This window comes from Haplochromis burtoni, unplaced genomic scaffold (genome assembly GCF_018398535.1).
Source record: "Haplochromis burtoni strain Fernald_Lab_line unplaced genomic scaffold, NCSU_Asbu1 Contig_461, whole genome shotgun sequence".
In the NCBI taxonomy this organism is placed as follows: domain Eukaryota; kingdom Metazoa; phylum Chordata; class Actinopteri; order Cichliformes; family Cichlidae; genus Haplochromis; species Haplochromis burtoni.
The window spans coordinates 291761-304029 of NW_024582822.1; the positions used below are offsets into that span (position 1 = coordinate 291761).

General features: G+C 43.5%; 1 protein-coding gene across 1 annotated transcript in view; it reads right to left on the bottom strand.

Annotated features, from left to right (window-relative positions):
* Nucleotides 1–12269, bottom strand: part of dyrk1b (dual-specificity tyrosine-(Y)-phosphorylation regulated kinase 1B) — a 41101-nt gene that overhangs the window by 8609 nt on the left and 20223 nt on the right. Inside the window, exons 2-7 of the mRNA XM_005946327.3 lie at nucleotides 7791–7957; nucleotides 3555–3674; nucleotides 2293–2481; nucleotides 1666–1813; nucleotides 1056–1205; nucleotides 275–411 (exon numbers count right to left, since the gene is read on the bottom strand). Of these exons, the coding sequence (XP_005946389.1) occupies nucleotides 275–411; nucleotides 1056–1205; nucleotides 1666–1813; nucleotides 2293–2481; nucleotides 3555–3674; nucleotides 7791–7957 (911 nt within the window). The remainder of the gene's footprint in view (nucleotides 1–274; nucleotides 412–1055; nucleotides 1206–1665; nucleotides 1814–2292; nucleotides 2482–3554; nucleotides 3675–7790; nucleotides 7958–12269) is intronic.

Below are 12269 nucleotides of genomic sequence, written 5' to 3' on the forward strand. Positions count from 1 at the left end.
AGTTCCCATGACATTCATGCCGATGAGATGATGACAGCTGTGTCTCTTCTCCATTCCCACTAAAGCTAACCTGACCTGTCTTTGGGCAGTGGGAGGAAACCCACACAAAAACTAGAAACCTCTTATCATGAGCCATCAGTCCTAATTATTCTGCCATCGTGCAAGCCACGCTACTTGGTATATTTTCCAAATGTGAACGTTGTGAGTAACGGGGAGTGATCCTAGTAGGTGAGCAGCGTTTATAAAGAATCATATCTGGAGTAAGTGTGCTCACTCTCTGTCCAAGCTGGCAGGAGGATCCAAAATCAACTATTTTGATGGCTGATCTCTTGGGGTTACACAGCAGTATGTTCTCTGGTTTCAGGTCGCAGTGGATGATTGACAGCTCCGGAGTGGCCAGGAATAATAGTGCTGTAGACAAAACACCAACATGTGTCAACAATATTATGCAAACTGAAGACACGTATAGTCTAAATAAGTGCACATCATCAGCATTAAACCTGCATTTACTGCACATTTCTAGAATTATTACCAGTGTTTACATATCGATCAGTAAATGTATTCGGACACCTGCCTCACTACACATGAATAACTGAACTGTTTAACATCTTTTTATTCCCTGTAAGACCAAACATGTAAACAGTAGCAGGCTGCAGGGTTCGGCCACTAACCCAACCCCACTAACTGCTTTGGACTGTGGGGGGAAGCCGGAGCACCGGAGAGAACACGCCAGAACGGGAGAACGTGCAAACTCCACACAGTGGAATCGAACTGAGGACCGTCTCCTTGTGAGGCTAGTCACCGCCGTGCTGCCCAACCACACCACATTTACAACCATTTATTCAAATGTGTTATTGTTACTTTGTTGTGCCAGCTGTGTGCTCAGTTTTAAAACGCTCGCCGTGATTGGCTCAGTCGTTCACGGTCAGCGCTTTGTTTAAGCTTAGCTAATAGCACTACAGACCACGACTATCACACATGCTTCCAGCACCTTTTGTGGAATCACAAACGCTCAGCCACAGTGTTGCAGCTGCATGTCGTCTCTATGCACCCACCTGTACAGAGCTGCTGTGCAAATTTCCTGGTGAGGTTGAGGGAAACTCCTCTGAAATTGGTGTTCCTCAGCAGATCGTACAGGTTGTAGCTCAACAACTCAAACACCAAACAGAGATGGTTCCTAAACATAAAGTGACGCTTCAGGTGGACTGCACAGAGACAGATTGACAGACAGACACAAAGAGACAAATGGGAGACATGGGGAAAAGTTAATGCACTGAATCGTTTAAAAATACCACAGTTTTGAGACGCTTCAGTTTCAGGTGTCAAAGGTGAGGTGAAATATTAAATATGTTTTTTGATTATTCGTCATTCCCATCTATGTGAACATTAACGGGACAGATTTGTTATTTGTCATTTCAAATGCAGGTAGTAAGTGCTTGTATAGACAGATCTTTGTACTTAAACAGCCTCAGCATGATAGGAGCGCACACTCTAAATACCTCGCATGTTAGATTTCTGCTGTTCAGCAGCCAGTGTTAGCAACAGTGCGTGTGCACACTAACAGATGTGTGTGCACAGAGAATAAATGTAGTAAAGGTCCCCCTGTGTCTGTAATGAACCAAGAGAAGCTGTGTTGTACAGCAGTGTACAGAGTGTGTATCTTACCTATGTAATATTTCATCTCAGTGTCGTGCTTGTTCATGAGCTCCAGCAGGCGTAGTTCTATCTGTGCCTGGTTCAAAAAAGCCTTTTTGTTCTTAATGATCTTAATGGCAACCCACTCCTGCTCATGGTGGTCGTAGGCCTTCACCACCTGTGGACACATGAACACATGTTACATCACAGGTAGTGAATCACTCAGTTCAAGGACAGCCCAACACTTCCTGTCTGACTTTGTCCTGTCATGTACACAATACATGTAGCCTGTGTCATAACAACAATGGCTTTGCCTTTGATTTCAACCAGTGGCATGTTAATGTAACACAATCTACTGATTACACTTACTGAGTGCAGCTCCCTGTAAGAGCACGTTGGTTTGTTTGCTGTAATCAGTGACCTTCAGATGTGCTGCTGGCTGTCGCTGGGTTAGCCATACCGACACTTTAGCTCTGTACATGACAGCTTTTACTAATCCTTCACACAGAGTTTACTTTCAACTTTTCACAGAGACACGGCCAAATTTCACTAACGGCAGAAGCCATCAAATAACTTTAGTTCAGACATTTTGGACTTTGCGTCTATCTACGCCGTAGTAGTAATAGAAGTGGAGAATGTTTCTTGTGGAGACCTCACCTGTCCGAAAGAGCCTTTCCCAATCAGTGAGTCTATCTCATAGCGGTCCAGCCACTTTTCTCCATTTTTCACAATGTAGTCATAATTGTCATCGTCATAGCCATCGTTATAGATTTTTCTCTCCTTCTTCGTGCTGCTGTCCTCAGGAGGGACCTGCTGGGCGCGCCGCTTCTTCTTAGTATAGTACACCTGTGGACACAAACACAGCTCAGGCTCTGCTTCACAGTACATCTGAAAGCAACAAACCCAAATAACCTGCGCACCAGCAACCAGCTGTTACTGCTCTGTTCTTCTCGGGGTGTAACAGCAGACCTCCTAGATCAGCCGTCTCTTAAGTGGATGCTGGATTTCAGTGCAAAAAATGACGTTCACATCAATGACCTGTGGCGCACAAGTATAATAATAATAATGGATTGCATTGCTTTTCGAGACCCTCAAAGCGCTTTACAATGCCACTATTCAGTCACTCTCACATTCACACACTGGTGGAGGCAGCTACAGGTGTAGCCACAGCTGGCCTGGGGCAGACAGACAGAAGCGAGGCTGCCATATCGCGCCATCGGCCCCTCTGGCCAGCACCAGTAGGCGGTAGGTGAAGTGTCTTGCCCAAGGACACCACGACCGAGACTGTCGGAGACAGGCAACCTTCCGGTTACAAGACGAACGCCCAACTCTTGAGCCACGATCGCCCCATTTCATGGATGAAGAACTATAGATCAGCGCTGCTGAGGGTTTCCTTGCTTCAGAGAATATTTCGTTTCCTTGCTATAAAAGCTTGTTCTGTTTCGAGGTCTGCACTCTTCTGGACAGAGATCTCAGGTGTCGTTTCTTGGAATCTGGTGAAGCCACTGGCCCAGTTTGGGGGTCAGTGGTCCAGTTACCACAGGCACCACTGTTGCCATCATCTTCCACGTCTTCCTGCGATCCTCTCCCAGCTGTTGGCATTTCTCAACCTTCTTGTGATGCTGCTATCACTTGGTATAGCTGCATCTATCCCTCCGGTTGGTTAGCCAAGATAGAAATCTCTTTACACAGTCAGTCTCCAGGAAATTTAAGGTGATGTCCTCTGAACTTTTGGACTGTGACTGTGTGTGTGGTCCAGCTTTTACAAATGCAGTGGGACCAGAGTCTGTTTAGACAGTTACATTTTCCATTTTTAGGTAAATCACATGTAAGGTTTACAGTAAGTCTCCAGGAAATCATGGCGACACAATTTAAAGTACAAAATAAAAGGGTGTGTGTGTAATGTTACTGTTTCATACCTCATTGATGTGCTTATAAGTTTTGATGAGGTCAACAGAGAGTTTTCTCAATGGAGCGCTGGCAGGGTCTCTGAAACTAGGGGGAATTCTCCGCTGGAGTATGGTCATATCAGACAGCACCTGCAGAGAACAACAACAACAATGTTTCACAAACTCGTCTCAGGTTTGATGCAGGAGATGTTCCTCATGTGTGTATCAGGACAGCTTCACACTAAAAACAAATGTGTTCATTCTGTGTGAGTGCACATCAATAACCTTTGCAGTTTGTACCAACTGTATTAGTTTGCTATTACAACTAATACATGATAAGTTGTTCCACTGCACCAACTTTTAACAAAAAACAACTTAATACAAACTAAGTTGCTGGTAGTCTGAGGGGAGCACAGACCATCAGGCAAAGCACACACTCGTTTTTTATTCACATACAGGCCAGTTTCTTAAAAGGTCAGGTAACAGAATCTGACTGACTGAGGATTTTTAAATTAAAATTTTAATACTTGGTCCTTTTTTGACAGATTCCTCACCTCAGAAACAGAAAGAGGAGGATTACTGTTCTGCTTGGATCAAGTGTTGATGCAGGGAAACTGCAAAGTGCCCTCTGGTGGACAAACTATGCAACAGCAACACTCATAACACAGTTGAAGGGAGTTGGTCTCATCTTTTTCTTGCTTTTTAGTTTTTATCTGTCTTCTGCTGCTCGTCTGGGTTTGGGAAGCAATGACTGTCTAGGACATGCTTGAATCTCCTCACATAGGAGGCAGAGAGAAGGTCACACAGCTGAACCACCTCAACCTGCTCCTTTACTAATTAGAGGTGTAACAACTCATATTTTGAGCCCCTCTGAGGTGTCTGAGCTCTCTAAGCAAGTGTCCAGCCAGTACCTGTAGAAATGAGACTAGTTCTGGTTAGTGACCCAGAGGTCAGGACTATATCGAGGCTTGGAACACAGCTCAGCTGGTAAACCCAGCCTGTTGGTGTTCGTTAGTCAAAAAAGGAATCTATTACACATTATTTGTTACTTTTCTTAAATGTAATGCAAGTGATCGCCACAGAGCTTCTACTTTCGAAACATGAACAGGTAGCCTGACTGCTCATTTGTTTGTCACCTGTTGAAGATCAGAAGTTTGCAAACACTCAGCTTTAACGTCACTCTGGGTTCTTGGCTAGCCTAGCGTTAGCATGAGGTCTGTGCAGATGTTTGCAGAGAGCTGAAGTTGTGTTAGCAGCACAGTGCAGCTTGCACTTTACCATAGCGCTGGCGTCCTTTAGTGTAATAAAAGCAATCTGCTGTAGACTGCTCCACCATTTTCCTCCCACTGTACATGAACTGAAATCAGCTGACCTTTAACAGGAGCGTGCAGGAAGAAAAAAAAGCATCTTTGATGTTTCTTCTTTCCACCCGAGTGCAGATCACCCAAGAACCTTTGTTACTTTGTAACGCATTAGAACCAACACTGCTCATCTAGCCTTAGTACCTGCTGAAAGTCACACTGAGGCCAGAAGAGCCACATTAGGGTAGCCACGTCGCTTGATTGCTTCTTTATAAATTCCAATGCTGGTACACTTACAAAAAGATAACGTCAGGCTCTAATATGTGGAAGAGCTTGGGACTGTGACATCACCATTTGAGTGGAATGGAAGTTCTTTACAGACTGGAGCACAATTTGTTGCTCTTTCCAGTTTGGAAGCAGCAGCAAAGAGCTAAGGTCGCAGACCAACAACAGCTTGGGCAACAGCTGGAAAAACATTACCTACAACAACATTTGGGAAAATCACAGTATTGTTACCTCTTGTAGTTTTCATGTGGTTACACACCTTAGATGTGGCTGTTAGCTTGGTGGTTGCTACATGGCAGCATCAAAGAAACTCTATATGCTTTTGTTTTTAAAATACCGGGTACCATCAATACCTTGGACAAGTTGTTGTGGCAACCTCTGACCAGAGAACTACAAGCTGCTGCAGGTTTGTTGCACACATTACAGAGCTACGGCTCGGTCGACTGAGCCCCACACTCATCAATGTGTGCTGAAAGACATTTCTGCACTTTAACTTGTTTGATGCGTAGGTGCTCATCACAAACAGGTTCTGTGTTTGGGATCGTGAGCATCTGTAGCTGGTTCAGATGGATCTAGGGCTGTTCGATATAACGATATATATCGGATGACGATATAAAAACGTCTGTCGTTTCATTTTACGCTGTCGTTTGTTTCGTGGTGTCGCAAAATAAACTGTTTACGGCGATATTTTTTCACCGTTTTGATGTCACTGTGGTTATTATTAATTTCTTAAAGTTCTCTCTTTCTCTTATATTTAATATAACCACACCACGGACGGACAAGCGCCTGTTTTTATGCGTTGTGGTTAGCAACAACGACGGTAACACCATCGCGTGTCCGCTTGTTTATGTTCCACATAAACCTTTCACAATAAAGCTCAAGATCCTGTTGAGACTTTTCAAAATAAACTGAATCACTGAAAGAGCAGATTATTTACGGATGAGAAGTAAAAAAAGACAAAAAATACCTTAGACTCAAACGTTAGAACAGGCTTTTCCCCGCAGCACGCCGTGTAATAAATACTCACAAAGAAAACGGCGCCGTTACAACTTATGTCTAAAAATGTATCGTTTCATGCATCGGTTAAAACACTCGACTCCAGCTACACGACGCCAGCTGGAAACACTTCACACAAGTCGAGCTGCCCGAGATTCACAGAGTTTACAGAAAATGTTACATTTTGTGATTTATATCGTTATCGGACGATAGATGTCTCATATCGGGAGATGAGACTTTGGACATATCGCACAGCCCTAGATGAACCCATCATTTTCTCCTAGATGAGGTATAACATTATTCGTTTCTGACCCATGGCATTAGCTTTCCTGAGGAATCCACGAGCAGTTAGTAACCACTATTGGATCAACTGCAGATTCCAACTTTGCTCATACTAGTTAGCGATATTTATTCATACCACTGTTCACTAATGTAAACTACAGTCTGTTCTATTTAGCTGTGTGAGGAGAGCAGCAGTGGCCTTTGGCATACAGGCCGGTAGGACCTGAGATCAGGATCAGAAGCAAATTGTGTATGAGACAGCCGGGAGATGATTATGATGTGCCCTGCTGCTGTCGCTTCAGTTTACAGAAGACCCACAATGCCCGGTAGCTGTTTGCTATGAAAACACCTTAAGTGTTCACATTTTGAGGGATAAGATGTGGGTGGAGACCTGGCATACAAATGTCAGTATCGATTACAGTGACCGCGAAGCAAACGTCTGTCTTCTAACTTTAGCTGTACTGGGTGAATCTGTAACACATAAAGTGGAGACATCTCAAAACTGAGACCACTGAGCCAGGAAACATATTTTAATCATCAAATTCAAAATGCCTCTGAAATCGTTCCACTCAGCTTAGAAAAATCCTGGTTACATTTAGAGATATTTAGAGTAGTCGTGTTATCTTAAAGGTTAACCTACTTGCAGTTTGAATGGTTCTGGTTCTTATATAGCAGTAGGGTAAGTGTTAGGCATGAATAGGTTTACGTGCTTTCCTCTTTACTTTGCTGAAACCTGGTTGGAGATGTATTTCTGAACATGTTAAAATAGTATAACGACAATAACAACTGAGACAAAGAAAACAAAATAAGAATCATTATAAATAATTTACATGTTAAAAAGGAGGAGGAAGCATAGGCTTATTTAATCCCACCCTCTTTCCACTATTAAGTAACTCATAGTCTACACGTTCTCTTCCTTTTATGCATCCATCAGAAATTCTTCATTACAATTTGCTACATGATTTTTTTAATAACCCCAGTAACACCGGCATATATACACATCCCCACTGTGAACATCGTGGGTGAGAACGCCCTGCCTCCTCCCTGCAGTTCGCAGTATGTGCAAAGGAGGAACAGATCCAGATGTTTAAAGTTACAGAATACAACGCTGACCCCAGAGTGACTGTAAATCTTCACAGAGTACCCGCATCACAGCTGACGGTAACAGTAGCTACCGCAGACTTTGGTTGTGGGGGCAGTGCCTCAGGAAGTGTCCAGCTTAGGGACGGATCCTTTTGAATAGCACGTGTCATTAAACCTTCATGACCTCGCAGACATTTCATGTTCAGTAGCTCTGCAAAGCAACAACGTTTGAACATCTAAAATGAATACAAAATGTTGATGCATCCCTCTGGCACTGGCCCACAGGCATGCGTGGTGGGACTGCTGCTGCGTGTGGTACCTGCTGCTGCTCGGCCATGGAGTGGATGGAGCTGAAGGAGGGGTGTGTATGTGAGTGCTGGCTGGTCATGGCTGGCTCAGCGAGGGAGAAGCCCTGGGCAGTGGAGGAGGAGGAGGAGGAGGAGGAGGAGGAGGAGGAGGTGGGCGGACATCCTGAGCTGCTTACACCTAAGAAGACAGAGAGAGATGATTAGACAGGGGAACCCCGACACCTTTGTTTGCATTATGGGAACATCAGAACTACTATTGTTTTGTTCCTGCACGCCCATGCACCACGCTCATCACCATCAACACTGCATCCTTCATCCCACACGTCTACTATGACGTGTGGACTTGATATTGTTTTCTTATCATATTAATATAACACAATGTTCAGTTACCTTTGCAGAAAAATAACTTTCAAGCAGCTAGTTTTTACTAAGCTAATATTTGTGTTCCCTTTTGGTTGAGTAAAGAAGATGAATCAGCAGTTTCACAGAGAACAGCTCACAACAGAGATTTTAAACTCTGAAGCTTCTAACAGGACCAAGTCCAAATATTATGTGCGAGAACTCTTTACACCATCAGACAAGGACGTTTATCTGAACCAGTGAAAAAAACCTCACAAGACTATGTCTACAGTAGGCTGCTACGATTCGTCGCCATAATCTATGATGTCATATTTAAAACCAGGTGAATGTGTTTTTGTGACTGCAGTTACACTACAGGAAGCCGTGGGGCAGTATCGCCTGTATCGTCTGCGAACCGCCAAACAGGAGGAAGAAAAAGGATTTCCCAAAAACTACGTGACTGTGCACGCTGCTGCAGCGCACGAGCATTTAAACACGGCACGCTGGAGCATCAGCTCTGAACGCTCACGCTGACACCTTCATGTTTGTGTACGGTCATTTCATCTGAGGTTTTGTTCTTCTCTGCTTGATTCTGAATAGCAAACCTCTTTCACCTCACGTTAGCTTGTTAATCTGTGGGTCGGCCTATATCATTAATTAATTATATATATAATCAGTTAAGCAATTTAATTGGTGTTGAACACTACACCTTCTGGAGGCGTACAGATGGGTTTGTCCTGTAAAGAGGCTCATGCACCAAGTCATCTCACACATGGTTATCAGCAGCTGGGAACGCTGCAGTTGTGAATTCACGACCGGAATCATCTGTGAACTTTGGAAACTGGACAAAAAATTATATTTAAATGTTTAATTTGAAGTTTGAACTTAAGAACAGAACATCCATAGTTTCCTATCTGCACATTACTTTTGTTTAAGTACTACTCGCGCTTTGATTTGTATTACCTAATAATTAATTTGCTGTGGGATGAGACAACAGGGCGATATTTACAGGGGGGCAGCCTACAACAGGAGGTTACAGTTGACTAATCGACCGATCCAAGAACAATTAGGCAGATTAGCTGACTATCAACATGATCGTTAGTTGCAGCCCTCGTTTACAGCTGCTGCATAGCTAAAGCAACCACCTAACTGGATAATCTGCCACACCCCTAGATTGGTCTTTTCCACACGTAATCAGCCTTTTCTCCTGATTGCATGTGTTACTTCATGGTCAGAGTCCGTATTTGGCTGAGACTGTCATTTCTATATATTGACGTTCTTGTTGCTTTAAAGTAGCCTTGAGAAATAGTTCTCCAGCTTTTCTGAAGGTCTTTCTCTGGACACGGTCTCATCTTAGTCCAGTCCTTATACCTGACCATTTCCAGAGTGTTTTGTTTGATACTTAACAGACCTGCATGTAAAAAACCCGAAGCTGGACCGTGTGTGCACATAAAGACAGCTGAGGAAAGAACCATTTTAAATGGTCTCTTCAGCTGTGTGAGCAAAACCGTGATCCCAGGTAAAACACAGTTACAGTGCTGTTTTACATTTTTCAGCAACACAGTAATGTAATGTTTTACTGTATTAAATTTAGTAATCAGATTACAGTTACAATTATGTTGTTACTTGCATTACAGGGTTCTTTGATTATCTGCATGACAAACTCAACTCCAGCTCGTTGCAGGCGTCCACGACTAATGAAGTGCTCAGACTTCTTCCATGTAACAAAGCTGGAGCCCTCCGTGCTCACTGGCAGCTCCAGCGTTGCTGTCTCCACCCTCAGACCTGTGCCTCCACACCATCCTGTCTCGGAGGCCTACAGACGATTCCTCGGACTCGATGGCTTAGTTTGTTCTCTGGCATGCACCAAAAATATTTCTTACCCAATTACTCAGTTAAACATGGGAATACTCGATTGCTGAAACAGTCAATAGCTACAAGCCTAATGTTGTCACTTAATCCATGTTCGAGGGAAGATCCTCCCTTGCGTGCACATCATGAAACGCTGCATGAAATGGAGCACAAACGAACATTATCTTCAACATCCTTTGTCCAGTATACCCACTGCACAAACCATCAGTCCATCCAGTCCATGACCACTGCAAACTAGAAGAGGCTTAGAGGAGATCTCTGATGTAATTCCACCCCCACCTCGAACCCATATGTCACTCGTTTTGCACACCTCACCACTGTCCTCATACATGTCCTGCACCACCCTCACAATCTTCTCTGCCACTCCTCACTCCTCACGCAGTACAACAGTTCCTCACACAGACACAGTGAAGCTCCTTCTGACCTCTTCTATAGCTCTGCATTAATATTCCCAATGCAAACATCACATCTGTAGTTCTCAGCATCAAGCCATGCTGCTGCTCACTGATCACTGATCATCGCCTCTTTTCTTAAAAGCTCCGGACATCATGGTTGTTCATGAAGACTGCCACCTTTTATTTAACTATCTCGCTCTCCAGGATTGTGTTAAGCAATATTTATCCCAAACACCTCCACAGGTATGTAATTTGGACCAATCGCCTTTCCACATTTCATAGCTGCCCTGGCTTCCCCATTTTCTACATTCATCAGCTCCTCTGTCCACTCTGTCCATCTTCTCAGCGCACTTCTGAACTTTTTTGGACTTTTCCATTTCTGTCCTTGGTCACCTGCTACACATCTTTCCCCCTCAATCTCTCTCCCTAATAATAATAAATAATTTCTGCACACCTTTTGCATGTTGCATCAGTCCTTTTGAGCAGTTATTGTAGGTGTTGCCAACAGTATGCAAAGTACGTCTGCTTCTCTGGCCAAGCAACAAACAGGTGTTTGGAAGTGCAAACCAAGTGCACTGGTGCCATTTTCATATTCATTTCATTTCTGTTCATCCTTCTAGTTATGCATTTAAGGCTCAGACCCAGAGCAACAATTCAATTCATACAAACACCCGATCAGAACAATAGATCTATCAGGACGTTGTGTCTTGTGTCTGACTCCATGAGCCTCATAGAAAGGTCAGGTAAAAATACATTTGCTGAGCGACCCTTTTATTTAAATATCACAGTTTAAGTGTCTTCAGCTCGGCCATGAACCTACTCAACATAGCACAGTAAGTCAACTAGCTACCAAAACAGGACATGTGACTTATAATACTCCCGGTCCTTTTACATAATTAATGACGGTTTTAGAATAAACAGGGAGTGGCCCAGCTGCTGACCATGTTTCTTCCTCCAGTTAAGTCACAAGAATGAGATGAGTGATAAAGGTTGCTCTTCTTACTATTCTCAGGATGAGAGACGCAATAAGAAGCGCTCCAACATGTCTCCCTTCTGCCAGCTGGCAAATACCAAAACCAAAATAGAAAAGTGTTATTTAGATATGTGGTTAAAAATAAGGCCGCTCACTACGCAGAGTCACTAAAAATGGGATCAAATGAGAAATTCTCAGGTCTTTGCCTCCTTCAGGTGACACGCAACTCCACACGGTGCTCTGTAGATAATCAGGTCGAAACCATTCAAGAATGTTCACATCAGGTCAACGAGAGGCCAAACCAACAGAGATGTAGCTGCTGCCATCCTCTTCAGCACAGGCACGTCTTTTAAATGATACACCTACACCTAAACTAAAGTAGGAAAAATCCGTTACATACAGTAGGCATTTTGACCGCGTTGTCAAGCTCTGCCCTGCACTGTGTCTTCATTATTCAGACAGCACAGCTAACACTGGTCTACTGGCCAGAATCTGACGTAGAGTATAAAACATCTGATTTTTACTTAAGAGAATATAATAATACTGATGGTCAAAATCATCCTTTGCTGTGTTTATTTTATTTACTTAAATATAATAATTCGATATTGTTACTTAAGATACAAATGAAAAAAGTACTCGGTACACAAAATGGGATGAAACTAAAACGGAGCAGAAAACTTCAGTGATGTAATCACACCAGCGACAAAAACAGAGGAGCTACCATGAACTCAAATGTTTACAAGTAGGGATGGGTACCGGTGTCATAAACGGCAGTAACCAGACCGAAAAGCAGCGCACATTTCGGTGCTTTATTTCGGTGCTTTTTTTTCCTGAGCTGTGATACACTTTAGATTCCAGCCAATCATTTTACGTTTCCGAGGATAGTAGGCGGGGCCAGGTACGTACGTTCT